The sequence below is a fragment of the Eremothecium gossypii genome, chromosome III (genome assembly GCF_000091025.4).
Source record: "Eremothecium gossypii ATCC 10895 chromosome III, complete sequence".
In the NCBI taxonomy this organism is placed as follows: Eukaryota; Fungi; Ascomycota; class Saccharomycetes; order Saccharomycetales; family Saccharomycetaceae; genus Eremothecium; species Eremothecium gossypii.
Genome location: NC_005784.3, coordinates 26382 through 46608, shown reverse-complemented (window position 1 = coordinate 46608; position 20227 = coordinate 26382). Strand labels below are relative to the sequence as shown.

The 20227-nt window shown below is 52.7% G+C and overlaps 11 protein-coding genes and 1 non-coding gene across 12 annotated transcripts; 7 read left to right on the top strand and 5 right to left on the bottom strand.

Annotated features, from left to right (window-relative positions):
- Window positions 1-503: 503 nt before the first annotated feature.
- On the top strand, window positions 504-6284 carry FKS1 (1,3-beta-D-glucan synthase; the record flags this gene model as incomplete). Its single annotated transcript, NM_208576.2, has 1 exon — window positions 504-6284. The coding sequence occupies one exon, from the start codon at window positions 504-506 to the stop codon at window positions 6282-6284; it is 5781 nt and encodes a 1926-aa protein (NP_983223.2).
- Window positions 6285-6708: 424 nt separating this feature from the next.
- GAS2 (1,3-beta-glucanosyltransferase) lies at window positions 6709-8319 on the top strand (the record flags this gene model as incomplete). The annotated part of the gene is made up of 1 exon (NM_208575.1): window positions 6709-8319. One exon carries the CDS (start codon window positions 6709-6711, stop codon window positions 8317-8319), a length of 1611 nt encoding a protein of 536 aa, NP_983222.1.
- A 111-nt stretch (window positions 8320-8430) lies between these two features.
- On the bottom strand, window positions 8431-9135 carry TIM21 (Tim21p; the record flags this gene model as incomplete). The annotated part of the gene is made up of 1 exon (NM_208574.1): window positions 8431-9135. One exon carries the CDS (start codon window positions 9133-9135, stop codon window positions 8431-8433), a length of 705 nt encoding a protein of 234 aa, NP_983221.1.
- Window positions 9136-9275: 140 nt separating this feature from the next.
- On the top strand, window positions 9276-9347 carry AGOS_t0044. Its single transcript has one exon. It is a non-coding gene; the product is annotated as a tRNA-Arg (tRNA).
- Window positions 9348-9625: 278 nt separating this feature from the next.
- RPL26A (60S ribosomal protein uL24) lies at window positions 9626-10171 on the top strand (the record flags this gene model as incomplete). The annotated part of the gene is made up of 2 exons (NM_208573.1): window positions 9626-9644; window positions 9807-10171. The coding sequence occupies 2 exons, from the start codon at window positions 9626-9628 to the stop codon at window positions 10169-10171; spliced, it is 384 nt and encodes a 127-aa protein (NP_983220.1).
- A 377-nt stretch (window positions 10172-10548) lies between these two features.
- On the top strand, window positions 10549-12249 carry AGOS_ACL185C (bifunctional fructose-2,6-bisphosphate 2-phosphatase/6-phosphofructo-2-kinase; the record flags this gene model as incomplete). The annotated part of the gene is made up of 1 exon (NM_208572.1): window positions 10549-12249. One exon carries the CDS (start codon window positions 10549-10551, stop codon window positions 12247-12249), a length of 1701 nt encoding a protein of 566 aa, NP_983219.1.
- Window positions 12250-12446: 197 nt separating this feature from the next.
- On the bottom strand, window positions 12447-13151 carry CAX4 (dolichyldiphosphatase; the record flags this gene model as incomplete). Its single annotated transcript, NM_208571.1, has 1 exon — window positions 12447-13151. One exon carries the CDS (start codon window positions 13149-13151, stop codon window positions 12447-12449), a length of 705 nt encoding a protein of 234 aa, NP_983218.1.
- Window positions 13152-13700: 549 nt separating this feature from the next.
- Window positions 13701-16286, bottom strand: KAP95 (karyopherin beta; the record flags this gene model as incomplete). The annotated part of the gene is made up of 1 exon (NM_208570.2): window positions 13701-16286. The coding sequence occupies one exon, from the start codon at window positions 16284-16286 to the stop codon at window positions 13701-13703; it is 2586 nt and encodes an 861-aa protein (NP_983217.2).
- A 287-nt stretch (window positions 16287-16573) lies between these two features.
- On the bottom strand, window positions 16574-16882 carry ACB1 (long-chain fatty acid transporter ACB1; the record flags this gene model as incomplete). The annotated part of the gene is made up of 2 exons (NM_208569.1): window positions 16574-16807; window positions 16856-16882. The coding sequence occupies 2 exons, from the start codon at window positions 16880-16882 to the stop codon at window positions 16574-16576; spliced, it is 261 nt and encodes an 86-aa protein (NP_983216.1).
- A 216-nt stretch (window positions 16883-17098) lies between these two features.
- Window positions 17099-17698, top strand: ORM2 (sphingolipid homeostasis protein ORM2; the record flags this gene model as incomplete). Its single annotated transcript, NM_208568.1, has 1 exon — window positions 17099-17698. One exon carries the CDS (start codon window positions 17099-17101, stop codon window positions 17696-17698), a length of 600 nt encoding a protein of 199 aa, NP_983215.1.
- Window positions 17699-17734: 36 nt separating this feature from the next.
- Window positions 17735-18610, bottom strand: NIT3 (putative hydrolase; the record flags this gene model as incomplete). Its single annotated transcript, NM_208567.1, has 1 exon — window positions 17735-18610. One exon carries the CDS (start codon window positions 18608-18610, stop codon window positions 17735-17737), a length of 876 nt encoding a protein of 291 aa, NP_983214.1.
- A 425-nt stretch (window positions 18611-19035) lies between these two features.
- Window positions 19036-20133, top strand: KSS1 (mitogen-activated serine/threonine-protein kinase KSS1; the record flags this gene model as incomplete). Its single annotated transcript, NM_208566.1, has 1 exon — window positions 19036-20133. The coding sequence occupies one exon, from the start codon at window positions 19036-19038 to the stop codon at window positions 20131-20133; it is 1098 nt and encodes a 365-aa protein (NP_983213.1).
- Window positions 20134-20227: the final 94 nt, after the last annotated feature.

Here is a 20227-nt window from a genome sequence, read left to right as displayed (position 1 = left end):
CCACAGCAAAAGCAACGTTTGAGGCCAGCGTTGCTTTTCGCGCCCGAGACAGTTTTCCAGCAAATCTTGGCCGTCAGCAGCTCGAGCATGCTGGTGCTCGCACGGCGCGGGACGAAAAATCAGTCCTAAAACAAAATCCACTGCCGTAGGAAAGAGCCGACAAGAATCAGGTTTCTCTTCTTGAAGACAACAGAGGCCACCTTTACTAGCTTCACGCTTCTTCGAACTTTCGCTCAAAGCTACAGAGGACGAAAGCACTTAGCTGTCGAGCGCACGTACAGAAAGAAGCTTTATCTGATCCGTTCGAGCAGCGCTACCGCAGGCAGCAAACCACCAAGTCAGCAACAGTTTGCGTTCCTGTGATTGCCAGCAGCACGCGAGCTAGAGAAGCGACTCATATAAGGAAGCACACCGTCAGACTGTGTTAGTTGCTCGTCGCGAAGCGGAGTTTGGAAGACAATACGCTCCTTCTGGTGTCCACCACCGATTAGAACACACAGAGGATGTCGTACCCGAACGACCCTAACCAGCACCGGTACGAGCCGGGCGAGCAGGGGGGCGTGCCGCACGGCCAGTCGCCGTACGGGCAGCAGCCCCAGTATGACCAGTACGGGAACGTGTACGACCCGCAGCAGGCGTACGCCCAGGATGGCGCGTACTACGACCAGACGGGCAACGGCTACTATGATCCGCAGCAGGCATACGACCCGCAGCAGGCATACGACCCGGAGCACGGCGCATACTACGGCCAGCCGCGCGGCGTGGGCCCCGAGGGCGAGAACTTCTCAGACTTCAGCTACGGGCCCCCGGGCACGCCGGGCGGCTACGACAGCTACGCGCAGGGCGGGGGCGTGGACCAGTACACCCCGTCGCGCATGAGCTACGGCGGCGACCCCCGCACGTCCGGCACGTCGACCCCGATCTACGGAGGGGCGGGCTTCGACCCCTCGGCGGCTGCGATGGCGCTGCCCGCAGACCCCTACCCGGCGTGGACGGCGGACGCGCAGTCGCCGGTGAGCGTCGAGCAGATAGAGGACGTGTTCATCGACTTGACCAACCGGTTCGGGTTCCAGCGCGACTCGATGCGCAACGTGTTCGACCACTTCATGGTGCTTTTGGACTCGCGCGCGTCGCGGATGTCGCCGGAGCAGGCGTTGCTTTCGCTGCACGCGGACTACATCGGCGGCGACACGGCCAACTACAAGAAGTGGTACTTTGCCGCCCAGCTTGATCTAGACGACCAGGTTGGGTTCCGGAACATGAACCTCGGCAAGCTGTCCCGCAAGGCGCGCAAGGCAAAGAAGAAAAACAAGAAGGCCATAGCGGAGAACGTGGCGGACACAGAGGCGACTTTGAGCCAGCTGGAGGGCGACGACTCGTTGGAGGCTGCGGACTTCCGCTGGAAGGCGAAGATGAATAAGCTGACGCCGTTGGAGCGGGTAAGGCAGATAGCGTTGTACTTGTTGATCTGGGGCGAGGCGAACCAGGTACGGTTCACGGCCGAGTGCTTGTGTTTCTTGTACAAGTGCGCGTCAGACTACCTTGACTCGCCGCTCTGCCAGCAGCGCGCGGAGCCGCTTCCGGAGGGCGACTACTTGAACCGCGTGATCACGCCGATATACCGCTTCCTCCGGAGCGAGGTCTACGAGATTGTGGACGGGCGCTACATGAAGCGTGAGCGTGACCACAACAAGGTGATTGGGTACGACGACGTAAACCAGCTCTTTTGGTACCCACAGGGTATTGCGCGCATAGTATTTGAGGATGGAACTCGTTTGATCGACCTTCCCGCTGAAGAGCGGTACCTCCGTCTCGGGGATGTTGCGTGGAACGATGTTTTCTTCAAGACATACAAGGAGGTGCGCACGTGGCTGCATATGATTCTCAACTTCAACCGTATATGGATTATCCACGGCTCGGTCTACTGGATGTACACCGCTTATAACGCCCCCACTCTCTATACCGCCCATTACCAACAGCTTTTGAACAACCGTCCAGTGCCATCCTTCCCGTTTGTGGCATGTTCGTTCGCAGGAACTTTTGCATGTATCGTCCAGCTACTGGCCACATTTTTGGAATGGACGTACGTGCCGCGTAAGTGGGCTGGTGCGCAACATTTATCTCGGCGGTTCTTCTTCTTACTCATGATTACGGCGATCAACATCGCCCCACCGGTCTTTGTGATTGCCTATTCTGGAGACCTAAGTACCTACTCGAAACTCGCATACGCAATTTCCGTTGTTGGTTTTGTCATTGCATTGATCACTGTGATTTTCTTTTCGATTATGCCATTGGGCGGCTTATTCACATCTTACATGAAGAACTCTACACGAAAGTACGTGGCTTCGCAGACCTTTACGGCATCTGTTGCGCCATTGCACGGAATGGACATGTGGATGTCTTACTTGCTATGGGCAGCCGTTTTCGCTGCGAAGCTTGCTGAATCGTACTTTTTCCTAACTCTATCGTTGAGAGACCCGATCAGAATTCTATACATGAACTACTCCAGATGCGTAGGTATCAAATACCTAAACAATAGGCTATGTCCATATCAGGGCCAGGTCGTGTTGGTGCTAATGGTGATCACAGACTTCATTTTGTTTTTCCTTGATACCTATATGTGGTATATCGTCTGTAACACAGTCTTCTCTGTGGGCAGATCGTTTTACCTAGGTATTTCCATTTTGACCCCTTGGAGAAACATCTTTACCAGACTTCCTAAGCGGATATATTCAAAGATCTTGGCTACTACTGACATGGAAATCAAGTACAAGCCAAAGGTTTTGATCTCTCAGGTATGGAACGCTATTGTGATTTCCATGTACAGAGAACATTTGTTAGCCATTGACCATGTGCAAAAGCTCTTGTACCACCAAGTGCCATCCGAGATCGAGGGAAAGCGGACACTTCGTGCTCCTACATTCTTTGTCTCGCAAGATGACAATAACTTTGAAACTGAGTTTTTCCCAGCGAATTCTGAGGCCGAACGTCGTATCTCGTTCTTCGCGCAATCTTTGGCAACTCCAATTCCGGAACCGCTTCCAGTGGACAACATGCCTACCTTTACCGTGCTAACTCCGCATTACTCTGAGAGAGTTTTGTTATCTTTAAGGGAAATTATCCGTGAAGATGACCAATTTTCTCGGGTTACGTTGCTAGAATATTTGAAGCAGCTACATCCGGTTGAATGGGACTGTTTCGTGAAAGATACTAAAATTTTGGCTGAGGAAACTGCCGCCTTCGAAGGGGGCGATGAAGAGGATCCTGAGAAGGCCGGCGGCCTAAAGTCTCAGATTGATGACTTGCCATTTTACTGCATTGGTTTCAAGTCTGCTGCTCCAGAGTACACTCTGCGTACACGTATTTGGGCCTCCTTGAGGTCTCAAACCTTGTATCGTACGGTTTCGGGTATGATGAATTACGCAAGAGCAATTAAGCTATTGTATCGTGTTGAGAACCCAGAGATTGTACAAATGTTTGGCGGTAATGCGGAGGGTTTGGAACGTGAATTGGAGAAGATGGCGAGAAGAAAGTTCAAGTTTTTGGTGTCCATGCAAAGATTGGCTAAGTTTAAGCCGCATGAAATGGAAAATGCAGAATTTCTATTGCGTGCTTACCCAGATTTACAAATCGCTTATTTGGACGAGGAGCCGCCTTTGAACGAAGGAGAAGAGCCCAGAATCTACTCGGCTTTGATCGATGGTCACTGTGAGCTGATGGAGAATGGTCGCCGTAGACCAAAGTTCCGTATCCAGTTGTCGGGTAATCCAATCTTAGGTGATGGTAAATCGGACAACCAAAACCATGCTTTGATCTTCTACAGAGGTGAATATATACAACTAGTGGACGCCAACCAGGACAATTATTTGGAAGAATGTTTGAAAATTAGATCTGTCTTGGCTGAATTTGAAGAATTAAATGTGGAACATGTCAACCCATATACTCCAACTCTAAAGTATGAAGAACGTGAAAACAACCATCCTGTTGCAATCGTTGGTGCCCGTGAGTATATTTTCTCGGAAAACTCCGGTGTTCTTGGTGACGCTGCAGCCGGTAAGGAACAGACATTTGGTACCCTATTTTCGCGTACTTTGGCGCAAATTGGTGGTAAGTTGCATTACGGTCACCCTGATTTCATCAATGCCACTTTCATGACTACGAGATGTGGTATCTCTAAGGCTCAAAAGGGTTTGCATTTGAACGAAGATATTTACGCTGGTATGAACGCTCTCCTACGTGGAGGCCGCATCAAGCATTGTGAGTATTTCCAGTGTGGTAAGGGCAGAGATTTGGGTTTTGGTACAATTTTGAACTTTACGACTAAGATCGGAGCTGGTATGGGTGAGCAGATGTTGTCCCGTGAATACTACTATTTGGGGACGCAATTGCCTATCGATCGTTTCTTGTCTTTCTACTATGCGCACCCCGGTTTCCATTTGAATAACTTGTTCATCCAGCTCTCATTGCAAATGTTTATCTTGACTTTGATGAATATGAACGCGCTTGCTCATGAATCTCTTTTCTGTGAGTATGACAAGAACAAGCCTATCACCGATGCATTGTCGCCTAACGGTTGCTACAACTTGGCACCTGTTGTTGACTGGGTCAGACGTTACACTCTCTCTATTTTCATTGTTTTCTTCATTGCGTTTGTTCCTATTGTTGTCCAAGAATTGATTGAAAGAGGGATTTGGAAAGCCATTCAGAGATTTGTTCGTCACTTGGTGTCTCTATCTCCTATGTTTGAAGTTTTCGCTGGTCAAATATATTCCGCTTCCTTGGTTAGTGACATGACTTTTGGTGGTGCACGTTACATTTCGACAGGTCGTGGCTTTGCAACCTCTCGTATACCCTTTTCTATTCTTTACTCCAGGTTTGCTGGGTCTGCGATTTACATGGGAGGTCGCTCGATGTTGATGTTGCTCTTCGCCTCTGTTGCGAGATGGCAGCCTGCACTTCTATGGTTCTGGGCTTCCATGGTCGCTATGATTTTCTCTCCATTTATTTTCAACCCACACCAGTTTGCATGGCAAGACTTTTTCTTGGACTACAGAGACTTTATCAGGTGGTTATCCAGAGGTAATAACAAATTCCACAAAAATTCTTGGATTGCGCATGTGCGGGTTGCCAGGTCCCGTGTGACCGGTTTTAAGAGGAAACTCATTGGGGATGAGTCTGAAAAATCGTCGGGTGATTCGGCCAGAGCACATAGATCCAATATTTTGTTTGCAGAAGTGCTTCCAACTTTGGTATATGCTATCGGTTGCGTAATAGCCTATGCATTTATCAACTCCCGTACCGGTTTGGTAAGTCGTGCTGAACCTCCTCCTAAAACCATTCCCATCGGTAACCCTCTCATAAGACTTGCAATATGCACACTACTGCCAGTCGTCTTAAATGCAGGTGTTCTTGCTGGTATCATGGGACTTTCGTGTTGCGCTGGGCCACTTTTAGGCCTGTGTTGCAAGAATACCGGTCCAGTTATGGCAGCAATCGCTCATGGTGTGTCTGTAATCGGGCATATTATCGCCATCCTTGCAATGTGGGTATTACAACGTATGAACTTGGCCAGAATGTTGATGGGTTTTGTTACTATGATCCAGTGCGAAAGAGTGCTATTGAAATTGTTGACTCTGATTTTCCTAACCCGTGAATTCAAGAATGATCGCGCCAACGCCTCATTTTGGAGTGGGAAATGGTACAGCGCTGGGCTAGGATATATGGCTTGGACGCAGCCTGCAAGAGAGTACGTTGTGAAGATAATTGAACTTTCAGAATTTGCTGCAGACTTCTTCTTGGGTCATATCATTCTATTCTGCCAGCTACCAGTATTGTGTGTTCCACAGATTGATAAGTTCCATTCTATCATGTTGTTCTGGTTGCGGCCATCTCGTCAAATACGCCCTCCAATTTACTCCCTGAAACAGACTAGGTTGCGGAAGCGTATGGTAAGGAAATACAGTGCCTTATACTTCTTGATTTTAATCTTTTTCGTCTGTCTCATCGCTGGACCGGCTGTTGCTTTCAAGCAAACGGAACTCAAACACAAAGAAAAGGATACTGATGGTAATCTAGGTGAAAGCACATTCTTCAACGGGTTTCTTAATGATAAATTTGGCCCCGGAGGAATGTCAATGTTAGCCAATGTGTTACAACCATATCAGTCTAGCGATGCTACCGACGATAGTTCACCTAGCTTTACTTATGATACAGGTGGCCACCAGTACTTCAGCACGATCCTACCAGATCAGATCCATACTACCTGGTCAACCAAGGCTCCTTAGGTATTCAAGAACATTGGTCTATGTGTTAGGAAACCACCAGATCTACCTATTTTAAAGGTAGGTGGGTTGGCGTCAGACTTATTTTTTAACTTTTTAAGTTTTATAGTCCTTTTTATTTGAGTTTTTTGATAAAAAAAACATTTACTTCTCTTAATCGGTCGCCTGCCTGTTCCCAGCTAAATGTAATTGGTGCACACTAGCCTCAAGTCTCTAGCGTAATGTGTTGACAGGATCGTGTATGCCTCTTGCCACGGGGTCTGTCCGCGGCTACTCCCCGTCTGCTTTGCAAACCGACAAGTGCAGCACAACGTCATTTGTCGGACGGAACACTTGCCTCTGAAAGGCATATATATAAAACCACAAATATAAAAACCTTAGTAAACAGGTTCTGGCGATATACTACAAGGTTAAAGAAGAAGATTTCATGAAACTTCAGGCCGTTCTAGCAAAAACTGCGCTATTCTCTGCCGCAGTCGCAAAGGCTTCGCAGAATACGACTCTTGCCCAATCAGGGCTTCCTGTCATCGAGGTTGTTGGCAACAAATTCTTTGATTCACGTTCAGGTGAACAATTTTTCATAAAGGGGATCGCTTACCAGCCCAGTAGTGCGCCACAGGAACTTGAGGTTGGCTATCCGGCTGACACGAAGTATATCGACCCTTTGGCAGAAGTTGAAATATGTAAACGGGATTTGCCGTATTTGAAAAAGCTCGGAGTCAATACCATTCGTGTTTACTCCATTGATCCAACCAAGCCACATGACGTTTGCATGGAGGAGTTGAGCAAGCTGGGAATCTACGTTCTCATCGATTTATCAGAACCAGACACCTCTATAATTAGGGAAACACCAACATGGGATGTAAAAGTATTCCAGCGGTACAAAGACGTAGTAGACTCCATGCAGAAATACAATAATGTTTTGGGCTTTTTTGCTGGTAACGAGGTCACTAATGACCGCACGAACACAGACGCATCGCCTTTTGTGAAGGCGGCTATCAGAGATGTCAAAAACTACATCAAGCAAATGGGATACAGAACTCTTCCGGTTGGATACTCAACAAACGATGACCAGGAGACGAGGGATCACTTGGCTGACTACTTCGTCTGCGGTAGCGTATCTGCAGACTTCTATGGCATAAATATGTACGAATGGTGCGGGCATTCATCTTACGGCACGAGCGGCTACAGAGAGCGGACTAACGAGTTCAGAAACTTCCCTGTGCCGGTGTTCTTTTCGGAGTTTGGGTGTAATACAATCAGGCCCAGGCCCTTCACAGAAATACAGGCCTTATACGGGACCATGATGACGCCCGTATGGTCCGGTGGACTTGCATACATGTATTTCGAGGAAGATAACGAATACGGTGTGGTCAAGGTCACCAAGGATAACCAAGTTCTAGAGCTCCCAGATTTCCGCAACCTACAGAAAGAATTCGAAAAGGCTCGCCCCAAGGGGGTAAAGCGCAGTGTCTACGAAAAGACATACAAGGTCAATTCCAGAACCTGTCCGGAAAAGTCCGCCACGTGGAAGGCATCTGAAGAACTACCTCCAACGCCAGATGCACGTAAGTGCGGCTGCTTGGAGCAGGCTTTGCCCTGCTTGTCGCTCAGCCTACAAGACCCAATGTCATACAAGAACTACTTTGAGTATGTCTGCGGATTCGTTAACTGTATGGACATCAACGGTGATGGAAGTTTGGGGGTGTACGGTGAATATTCAGATTGTGACACAAGACAAAAATTGAGTTTACAACTCAGTAAGCTATATTTGAGACGTAAAATAAGCAAAAATGAATGTCCCATCGCCAGCAACGATTTCTTCTTCAATGCCAAGAGCATAGGCATTCCGCAACAATGCCAGGGCGTTATGGAGGATGTTAAAGTTCAAGCTAATAAAAAGCTAGTGGAGCCAAAGCCTGCTGCTCCAGCTGGCAAAGACGTCAATGCTGCCGGTTCAAGCGCATTGCACCGCCTAAACACAGCCACATTGGTATTGGTGTCCACCACCGCTTTCATTTTCCACCTCCTTCTATAAGGAACAAAAACTATAAATAAAGGAATGAAATATACGATTCATTATTGATAAAATCCATCATAAATAGAGAAGATGCCTGTGCGCGGCGGCCGGCAGCGCGGGAGGCAGCCGCTAGTCCTTCCGGGGACCCCAGTTCAGGCCCAGGAAACCCTTGGGTTTCGCAACCGACGGCTCCGGCCTGATGAGGTAGTGCCGTTTCTCACCTGGCACATCCAGGTACATGCGTACAAACTCGGGCTGGTAGCTGTCGTCCGACTGCTGGGCCTCAAGGCTCACCACACCCCGCCGGCGACCGGTCTCCACATGGAAGCGCATGTAGTAGTGCTCGCGGCCACTGGCGTCGAGACGCCGGGTCGAGCTGATCGGCCTGTTGCGTGTCCACCGGTCGTCACCGACACTGTCGCCGTACGCCTTGAGACGCTCGGATCTATGCACACCGTCTTCGCACTGCAGCAGTGACCGCGCAACTGCGTCGCCCTCCACTGTCGAGACGGCCCTGTTGAATATCTGTGTGTCACCCGAGGGCGAGAAGAGCTCCGAGAGAATCAAGTACAGCACGATTCCCGCCACCCCTGCAGCCCCCAGTACCAACATACCCGACGCGCTGAATGTCGCTGCTGCCCGCACCTTTTTCCACGCCGTGACGCGGCGCTCCTTTTGGCGGTTGCCCGCCTGCTCTGGGGGGGCATAGAACGTCGAGTATGGCTGCCCGTTCGCCACCTGCCAAGCGCGGCCTGGCATCTTCCCCACGTTAACTCTCAATCCCGCGCCGGCCGGCGCCCGCAGCCGTCCACAGATGCTTCCAAACGCCAACATCTGCTCGTCGCTCGCTCAGTGCGCTATTCTTACTCAGAATCTCATCATATGCAAATGTACCTCAGTCACGTGTCAAGGCCAAGTCATCATAGACGGCACGATGACCACTTAGTACTCCATAACGCATCGTTATTCAGCGCGCCCCTTTAGTGTAATGGTTAGCATACATTTTTCCGGTGGATGTGATCCGGGTTCGAGTCCCGGGAGGGGCTGCAGCGCACCAGCGCTTCTTTTTGGCGCTGGTAGTCGAGGATTGTTGACTGCTAAACCCATACAACCACATATTGCACTGGTGGCTTGCCCGCCTAGGCCGCCCTGCGGCTCCCGCGTAGCCCGCCGGCGGGACCCACGCAACGAGACCGTGCGGGCCCGGCACGGCGATCACCAGCGGCAGCCGGTGCAGCGTAGGCGGGACAGCTGAAAAGTTACTACAATTTGAGGTCTCGCATACTGACACAGAGGGTCTTACACAGCACCAGACGAATCAGCAATGGCTAAGCAATCTCTAGGTATGTGACAGAACGATGGTGGCTCCGAAACATTGGGAATGAGCGTCTCTGGCGCTGCGATCCGTGGTAACCTGGGCATACGGCCCAGCGCGCAGGCGGACCTAGCATAATCCAGTGCGTGGAACAAGTTGGTGGCCCGGCACAGTACTAACATGTCTGCAGACGTTTCCTCCGACAGAAGAAAGGCCAGAAAGGCGTACTTCAACGCGCCATCTTCCGAGCGCCGCGTGATCATGTCTGCTCCTCTATCCAAGGAGTTGAGAGAGCAGTACAACATCAAGTCTCTACCAATCAGAAAGGACGACGAGATTATGGTTGTGCGTGGCTCCAAGAAGGGCCAAGAGGGCAAGGTTTCTTCTGTCTACAGATTGAAGTACGCTGTCCGCGTCGACAAGGTGACCAAGGAGAAGTCCAACGGTGCCTCCGTGCCATTGGACGTCCACCCATCCAAGGTTGTCATCACCAAGTTGCACTTGGACAAGGACAGAAAGGCCTTGATCGAGAGAAAGGGTGGCAAGTTGGAGTAAATGCATTCCACAGGTCAGCCAGCATATTATAAGTAATTATGTTCTACCAACTCTCCTCGATATATAGTAAGTTCAGAAAGTCGTGTTTCACTAGTGTTTATCAGTGGGCATAATGACTGCTCTGGTGCTCCGCTCGTGCGCAGCCATTCTTGGCGGACAGCCATGACTCCCGCGGACCAGTGAACAGGCGCGAAATTCCGTTCTCCGGGCCGACCACCTTGGACTCTTATTGATTTCCTTCCGCCCTAAGAAAGTAGACAGCGCCTACATATATGACACATCCCTGTTTGGTGTTTTAAGGAAGCACCGCCTCTGAAGAGCAGGGACACACAAAGGAGTAACTAGGCTCTGCTACGGTTCGAGGGCTTTTGGAAGTGATGTCTGCAATTATATCGTCCGATGAAGACACTGACAGCGGCTGCGAGAGCCGTTCATCCGGAATCAAACAGACCGATGCAGGCCAAGTGGCTGTTGCAGCTGGGAACCACCAGGCGCGGACGAGGAAACGATGGTCAAGCCACTCCAAAGAGAAGGGGCGGCTGCGGAGCTCGGTGCTTGCAGACGGCGTGCACGAGGGCGTCAAGGACAATCACATTTCGCCGGGCCAACTGTACTCCACGGAGTCTGGGCGGCTTTTCCACGCGGGAAAGATATTGATCGTTCTGGTGGGCCTTCCAGCGACATCCAAAACGCTTGTTTCGGTGGCAATTACGCGCTATACGCGGTGGCTCGGGGTGCGCACGCAATCCTTCCATGTGTCCGAGTATCGGCGGGCGCGGGTGCCGCAGGGGATGGTGAAGCTACCGCTGGACTACTTCTCTGCCAGGCCAGTTACGCCGGAAGGGATCAGACTGCGGCGCACGCTGATAGCCGAGATCCAGGCGGACATGAAGAAGTTCTTCGAGCAGGGACAGCTTGCTGTCTATGATGGGATGAACATCATGCGCGAGGAGCGCAGAATGCTCGCCGAGGAGTTTGCTGCTCTTAATGTAAAAGTATTCTTCGTTGAGTCTGTCGTGAGCGAGTCAATTCTGAGGGCGCGCACAGTGGAGATGGCAGCAGCCTCTGCAGACTACAAGGGTTGGAATAGGCAGGATGCATTGGAGGACTACAAGCAGCGCATTGAGTTGAATAGGCCTCTGTACGAGGAGATGAGTCCCTCGGAGGGGCTGAGTTATGTGAAGTACTTCAACTTCGGGGAGAAACTAGTGGTTAACAATAACTACCATGGATTTTTGATCAATAAAACAGTGTTCTTCCTGATGAATCTTCGAGACAAAAAAGGCTGTGTGTATTTTGCGCGTTGTGGCACAAGTGATAAGGACAAATACATCGACGACGAGGTTCTCAATGACGAGGGCATCGAATACTCGAAAGTGCTTACAGATACGGTGCTAGAACGGATAAACAACAGGAGGAGGGAGCAAAACGACACCCCAGGGCAGTACGAGTCTTTGCCTCTGACATCTTCATGCAAATCATATTCTTCGGACCTGGAAAGTCCCCTCATTTCCACTTCAGCCACATTAAAGCGCACCGAATCGCTTGGTAAGGCGGCGCTGAGACAGCATGCGTCGGGCGATGGTACTGATGAAGACTCATTTGTCGTTTGGACAGCCCCTCGCAAGAGAACGCACGATACTGCCATGTATTTCGTCGACAAGAAGATAACTGTACGTCAGCGCTCTCAACTGCAGCAGCTGCACCCCGGGGTGGTGGCTGACCTCTCAGAGGAGGAAATAGTTTCTCAGTTTGCAACAGAACACAAAGAGTACATGAAGGATCCTTACCACTACCGCTTCCCTCGTGCGGAGTCTTATCACGATCTGGCCGTAAGGATAGAACCTCTACTGCTGGAGATGGAGCGCATGTACGGCGACATATTGATTATTGGACACGAATCTACACTAAAAATTCTCTACGGTTACGTGACTGCATGCTCTTGCCACGACATCCCATCGTTGAGCTTCACGCGGGATGAGCTGATCGAAGTGTCCTTCGGTCCGTTTGAAAATAAAATTGCGAAAATACCCTTGGTTGTGGACAAAAAGCGTGTAAGTAAACAGGTTCCTGGCTGAACCTTGGGTTCGGCACGTTAACTATTGTAATTCTATAGGATGTAGCATGCAGGCTATGGATGTGCGGCGTACGTAGTCAGCCCGCATCTTGAAAGATCTTCGGATTTCGCTGGTGGCCAAAACGCAGAACTATTTCATCTATATGCATTGACGCGGCTGAATTCGGAAATGTTCTATATCAATGGGGTGATGCTGTGTTACTCGGTTTTCCCAGGACCTTCTATTCTACTACGACGGCGCCAGTACGCTTCGTATTCTTCGCGCAAGCTAATTGGTGCATGGTAACATGAGTCCTTGACCAAAAACCACTTGGCTAGCCGCCAAGTTAAGACCCAATCAGAGAGGCCGCTGTGCCGGATCAATCCCACTAGGAGGAAGTAGAGCGACCCGAGGAATGCACCTATCGACACCCCCACAAGCACCTGTGGCACATCGTGGTAGCCCAAGTACACACGGGATCCAGCCACGCAGGTCGTGGCGATCACCACAGCTACCGAGCCCAAAACTTTGTGGACGCGCCGCAATCCTGTCCATTGTAGCCAAATCCGCATACAGTGATATAGCGCAAAAAAGCCCATGAACTGGGAGTGTGCGCTGGGCATCCCAAAGCCAGACCGAAGTGTCTCCTTCTGGAAGGTCCCAAAGTTGTTTGGCCGGGGTTCCCTAATCACGTTCTTGACTACGTTGTTCAGTATTTCATTCATGAGGTGTCCGATGGCGATGAACACCGCTTCCATCTCACGATTGGTCACAAACCAAGAGAAGTAAAACACTAGTATGGCAATCGGAAGAAGCGAGAAGTAGCACGAGATGAACGATACGATGTCGTTTGGGTCATAGAGCACGTAAGTATCATCAAACGGAATTAAATTGTCCATGGGGAACATCTGAGTGCCTATCATCTTGGCGAACCGCTGCTAGGGACCGCGCAGTACGACCACCTTTGGTTTTTGCTAGTCGCAGAAAGTGTCCAATGGACGTACTATTTTTCTTTCCTACGTTTTTGAGCTTGTACTCTTAAAAGGTTTATGTGGTTTTACTGCATTGGTGAACGGCTCGGCCGATCAGACCGGGCAGCAGATGTATAGCAGCCGTAGATAGTTGCCACCACGATATATACAATTATATAGATGCTACAAGCTGCCACGTAAGACGAGCAGCGGGTCCGACGGATAAAGTAGGAGAGGAAAGTAGAAAAGTAGATGGGATTAGATAGAAGACGTAGTAGAAAAGTTGTGTAAAAAGACCCGCAACCTGTACCAAACCACTAGAAAGAGCAGCATGGCCAGGTCAGTGCAGGGTCGAACAAAAGAAGAGACAACGAAGCGGTCTGTCGCGAGGCAGACACAATAATGAAGACAATGCAGGGGAAGTATTATAGAATAACAGGAGGAGAGCGAGATAACGCAGAAGAAAATGAGTAATAAGATAAATTATTCTGGAGTGTAAGGCTATAGGGTTAGTTGATGCTTTTGTTGTTCTCTAGCCCATCTAGCAGTATCCTTAGTTGCCTGACTAAAGTTGGGGTTACTTCTTGTTTTCTTGATAAACTCTGTGACCCAAGTCTGGGCGTACAATTGCTTTATCCTACCATCGGGGAACATGGAGGCGATGTCTCCGATGATGCCGACAGCGGATCTAGCAGAAGTGTCCTCACTGCTTAAGGCTGGATTTTCGGCGAAGGAACTCAAAAACTGGAAGATTGTGCCCGCATACTGGAAGAGGGCGTCCGGCTGCGAGTGTAGGCCAGCAACCATGCCGACATAGGCGTCCAGCACTGCTTCCTGGACCTTAACGTTGTACTCGAGTGCATCCAAGGACGCGCTCTCTGGGCCGGAGTTTTGGGCTGCAACGCATAACGCCATGACCTGGTTGAGGTATGGGATAAAGTCATCGCCGATGTTAGAAGCAATGTCTCCAAAAACAGAAAGTACTGCAGGCTTCAACTCCATGCGAGCATCTTGAGAAGAGATCATAGAACCTAAGACGTTCATAAATGCAGGGGCAAACTTCTTGAAGTCGTCTTCTAAGGAGTTCGAAATATCCGCAATCAAACCCACAGCGGTGACAGAGACCTGCGACTGGACCTGGTTCAGAGCGTGCACTAAGTATGGCGAGAATGTCTCTAAGTATCTTTCGAAACCCTTACCCATAGACGTTGCGAGAGAGGATATGACGTAAAAAACGTCGTCTTCGATATATGAAGAGTCCTTCTTACTCAATAGCTTCAAAAACAGGTCCATTAGCATGTCAGACACAGCGGAGACTGACTGCGGATTCTTTCTAATAGAAGCCGATAAAACCGTCAATATGTTCGACTGAAGTTCCTCTAAACTTTGCCTATCATCCGTGCTTAGCTGGCCCTCATCTATGTTTATGGTATGGCCTAGCTTATCCAAAACGTAACTTGAAATGGATGTAACGGATTCACCCACTTGGTCAGTAGAGAACTCAACTAAGGTAGTCAAAGCAGAGAATGCAGAGGCACGAACACCATGCTCATTATCGGGCCTATTCGCAGTTTTCATTAAGGAGTCAACTAGGACAGGGTAGTAATTGTATATTGGAGAACCGGGGTTATCAGCGAGCTGTTCTACCAAGTTGATGATAGTCCACGCACAATTCGTTGCAACTTTCGGATGGTCGTTCAAACCCAGCAAGCAGGCGTTAATAACGTCCGACAAGTGCCGCTGTGGATCGATAGCGCCGACCACAAGATCGGCAATACGGCCTATGCACCATGCAACCGTCTCCTTGACCTGTAAGACAGGATCGTTTATCAAGTTAAGTATCGGAGGTAGGGCCTGGTGGACCAAGCTGACCAATTGAACTTTATCTGGACCATCTAGGATGGAACCGAACGACATCACAGCCGCTTCACGCTGTCTCCAGTTCTCGCTCGTTATGTTCTGCTCAACATACTGCAAGACAGGCTCCACAATGTAGTTGCCGCAGTTCTGCGCAAAAAGCTGTAAACATGCGCCGGCAGACATCGCCAGATTCCAGTCGTCATCCTCCGGGTCCTCGTTCTGCTTCGTCAATAGCACCAACAAGTTTGGCACCACCTCCTGCAACGAAGATAGCGCAAAGTTGAACGACTGCAAGGGCGACTCGGGAAACTGGGACAACTCGTACGCAATATCGATCTCCTCCTCGCAGATCGTCGACCAGAACTCGACGGCCATCGACGCTACCTTCTCGTTCTGCGACTGCATGGTGGAGATCGTTAGGGCATACAACGCCTGCTCCATGTACGGCTTCATCAAGAAGTAGAACTGCGCCATGATCTTGCAGAGACACCCGAAGGCGGCCGCCTGTATCTCCTCGTCGTCCGCCTGCGTCGCCTCGCACACCACCTGCATCAAATAGTTGCGCTCGCCCTCGCGCTCCATGTTGTTCTTGATGAACGCCAACGAGTCGGCAAGCGAGTTCAACGCGGTCAAGCGCACCGCCTTGGAGGGCTCGGAGATCTGCGCCCCCTGCACAATGGCTATCAGAATGTTGTTCGACTGCGCGATCAACGCCTTGTTCGACAGGTCCGCGCCCTCGCAGATGTACCCGAGCACCAAGAGCGACGCGCGCTTCACGTTCTCGGGCTGGTGCTGCGTGGTGTTCTCGACGAGGATCTTCATCAAGTCCGGCCACTCATCCCGCGGCAACTCGATGTCCGCGATCGCCGCAATCAGCTGCGCCGACGCGTTGGCCACCCGCGGCTGCTTGTCCACCAGGGCGGCCAACGCAAACTGCTTGATGTGGTGCCGCGACTCCGCGTCCACCAGCCCGAGCCACCGCTGCGCAAACTGCTGCCCCTTCACCGGGTCCTTCGACACCAACTCGTTCTTCAACGTCAACGCCGCCAAAATCCGCGCCTCCAAGATCACACTCTCGTCCGCCAGAAGCTGCGAGAGCGTCCCCGCGTACTGCAGGAAGTTGTCGTTCGACAGCTTCCGCAACTGCGTCTCCGACTGCAACCGCACGCCCGCATCTGGGCTGAGAATCGTGTTGCTCAACAGCTGTGCTATTTCCTGCGCCGACATTTTCGCTCTTTGTACCACTCTGGGTTCGCCGCACAACTTCGGTACGCACTGACGGCTAACGCACGCAGATGCAACAGAGCTGGCCTAACAACTGTGTCTGGCCGAGGGGTGTAGCTGGGAGAAAAACTGCCTTGCCGTTTCCTCTGTTTTCGTTTTTCAGCTCGCCGCCCTCGCTTTGCGCGCGAGCGCGCCGGGGAAACGTTCCGGAAACAAAACAGAACCCCTAGGGCTCGCCGCGGGGTCTGGGTTGGCAGCCACCACGTGACTGCGGCATAACTATGTATTACTTAGGCGTATTTGGCTAGCAGCGCGTCCACGAGCGCGATGTACTCCTGCTCGGCCTCGGCCGGCGACTTGCCCTTGAGCTTCTCCCACGCGTCCCACTTGTAGCGGTCCTTCATGTTGAAGATCCCGGGCTTCTCCTTGGTGTTGTCGCCGACGGTGGCCTGCTTGTACAGCCCGTAGAGCTGCAGCATTTCGTCCTGCGTGGGCGCAGTCGTGACCTTGTTGATGGCGGCGGCCTGAACGTGTTAGCGGCGGGTGTGCGGCACGGGCGCGACTATACATACCTTCTCCTCGAATAGCTGTGAAACCATGGCTGGGGAGGGGAGTGTGGGGTGGCGAGAAAGGGGGCGGCGCGCGCCGCTTTTCTGCGGCCGCGGGCGTCGCGGCGCACGGCAGCGGCCGGGTAACGGTGCTGCTGCCGCGGAACAAGGCCCTGGCCCCGCACCGTGGCCGGTTCGCAGGTCCGTATAAAAGATTCGCAGTGACCGGCACCACAGGGGCGTACACACGACAACACGGCGGAGCAGATGACACAACTGAAGACGTTCCCGTCGTATGGGAGCGAGCGGATGGTGGTGGAGCCGGTCAGCGACCACCGGCGGCGGCGGTCGTCGAGCATCATCTCGCACGTGGAGCCGGAGACGTTCGAGGAGGAGAACGACCAGCAGCTGCTGCCCAACATGAACGCGACGTGGGTGGAGCAGCGCGGCGCGTGGGGCATCCACGTGGTAATCATCGTGCTGCTCAAGGTGTTCTACAACCTGGTGCCTGGGCTGAGCAACGAGTGGTCGTGGACCATGACGAACATGACCTACGTGGTGGGGTCGTATATCATGTTCCACCTGATGAAGGGCACGCCGTTCGAGTTCAACGGCGGCGCGTACGACAACCTGACGATGTGGGAGCAGCTGGACAACGGGATGCTGTACACACCGACGCGCAAGTTTCTGATCAGCGTGCCGATCGCGCTATTTCTGCTGAGCACGCACTACACGCGGTACGACCTGCAGCTGTTCGTGCTGAACTTCGTGCTGACGACGATGGTGGCCGTGGTGCCGAAGCTGCCGCTGACGCACCGCGTGCGCATCTCGATCCCGGGGATCACAGGGCCGGCGCAGATCGGCTAGGCATATATATATGTGTATATAAGACGATACAGTTGGCTAAGGGGAGGAGGCCGCGACGTCCGCGTAGACGTCGAAGCGCCGCTGGCGCGTGACGGGGATGGCGCGGCGCACCCAGTCGAGCTCCGCGGGGTCGAGCGTCGCGTACAGGATCTCCTCACCCTCGCCGGCCTCTGCGACGACGCGGCCGGTGGGGTCGACGACGAGCGAGTGGCCGTACGCCTGGTACGACGCGCCGGCGACGCGCGCGGGCGAGCACAGCAGCGTGTAGATCTGGTTGTCGACGCTGCGCGCGCGGGCGAGCAGGTGCCAATGCAGCGGCCCGGTCGTCGTGTTGAACGCGCTGGGGTACACCATTGCGTACGCGCCGCGCCGCGCGCACACCATGGCCAGTTCCGGGAAGCGCAGGTCGTAGCACACGCCGACGCCGAGCGCGCCAGCCGGCGTGTCCACCTGGGTCACGTGCCGCCCCGCGGCCAGCGTCCGGCTTTCTGTGAACGTGATCTTGCCGGGGATGTCCACGTCGAACAGGTGCACCTTGCGGTGCTTGCCGACTAGAGCGCCCTTGCCGTCGAACACCAGGCACGTGTTGTAGACCCGCTGCGTGTCCGGCTCCAGCTCGGGGATCGTCCCGCCCACCAGCGTCACGCCCCACCGCCGCGCCTGCCCCGCCAGGAAGCCCACCGACGGCGACTCCGGGCCCTCTGCCGCCACCTCCGCGAACTCGCGGAACTTGCCAATCTCGTACGGCGCGTTGAAGCACTCCGGCAGCACCACCAGCCCCGTGTCTGGCTGCTCCGTCATCGCGCGCTCTATGAACTGCCCGGCGCGCGCCAGGTTCGCCGCCTTGCTGGCGGATGACCCGGCCAGCTGCACGAGTGCCACTTTGACCTTTGCACGCAGAATCTCAGACATGTTGCCTCGGTTGGCACGCCGCCACCGCTGCTGCTCGCTTTTTCACCGCTGGCCACGCCGCCCCGCGCGGTGCCTCAGCACGCGGCGCTGGGGCTATGGAACAGTTGTTCTCAGCGGGGGAATGCCGCGGCCGAGGACTTCCGCGGCGACAGAAACGTTCGCTACATGCTATCTACGTCCGCGTGTCATTTCCATCCTAGCAGCGGGCCATTCCCGAAGATGAAACGGCCCTCCCAGAGCAATTACGTCGAGCACAAGGTTGGGAATCATCAACATCGAGTCGAATAGTAGCTTAAGCGGCAGACGAGCAATAGAGGTCTTCCTGATACGTACTTCATACCGCGGTGTAGCAGAGGCGGTATAAATACTAGGAGTGAAAAAGCAGGTGCGACAGGGGTACAGCAGGCCACCGGCAGAACTAGAGGATGCCAAGGACGATCACGTTCGACATTCCATCGCACTACAAGCTGGTGGACCTGATTGGCGAGGGCGCTTATGGGATCGTATGCTCTGCCATCCACAAGCCGACGGGGACGAAGGTCGCCATTAAGAAGATCCAGCCGTTCACGAGGCCCATGTTCGTAACGCGGACACTGCGGGAGCTGAAGCTGCTGAAGTTCTTCCACAGCCATGAGAACATTATCTCGGTGCTGGACATCGTGCGGCCCACGTCGTACCAGGACTTCGAGGCGGTATACCTGGTGCAGGAGCTGATGGAGACGGACCTGCAGCGGATTATCTCACAGCCGAACAGCTTCCTGTCGGACGACCACATACAGTACTTTACGTACCAGATCCTTCGCGCATTGAAGTCGCTTCACTCTGCCCAGGTGATACATCGCGACCTGAAGCCGTCGAACCTGCTGCTGAATTCCAGCTGTGACCTGAAGCTGTGTGATTTTGGGCTCTCGCGCTGCCTTGCCTCGAGTGACCGCTCGCGCGAGAACATGGTGGGCTTCATGACCGAGTATGTGGCGACGCGTTGGTACCGTGCGCCCGAAATCATGCTTTCGTTCCAGGAGTACACGACCGCGATGGACATCTGGTCCTGTGGCTGCATTCTTGCGGAGATGATCAGCGGGAAGCCGCTGTTCCCGGGGCGCGACTACCATCACCAGCTGTGGATTATCCTGGAGATCCTCGGCACCCCTTCCTTCGAGGACTTTGAGCAGATCAAGAGCAAGCGAGCAAAGGCCTACATCGCGAATCTGCCCATGCGGCCGAAGATCCCCTGGAACGTGGCGCTCAGCACAAACGACATCAACCCCCTCGCCATGGACCTCCTGGATAAAATGCTCACATTCAACCCTGACAAGCGCATCAGTGCCGCGGACGCATTGAAGCATCCTTACCTTGAGACCTACCACGACGCGGAGGACGAGCCCGACTACGAGCTGCTTAACCTCCAGGATAACTTCTGGAAGGTCGATAACGAAGCCCGCCAGAAGACAGAAGAGGAGGAGCTGTCCATGGATACACTCAAGGCGATGCTTTACGAGGAGGTTATGAAACCGTTGCAGTGATAACCGTTGTAGCAGTAACATGTTTCCCAACAGCCACGCTGCCGGGTCCTATCGTTACCTGGCTCTTGGCTCCTGTCGTGCTCCCACCTTATCA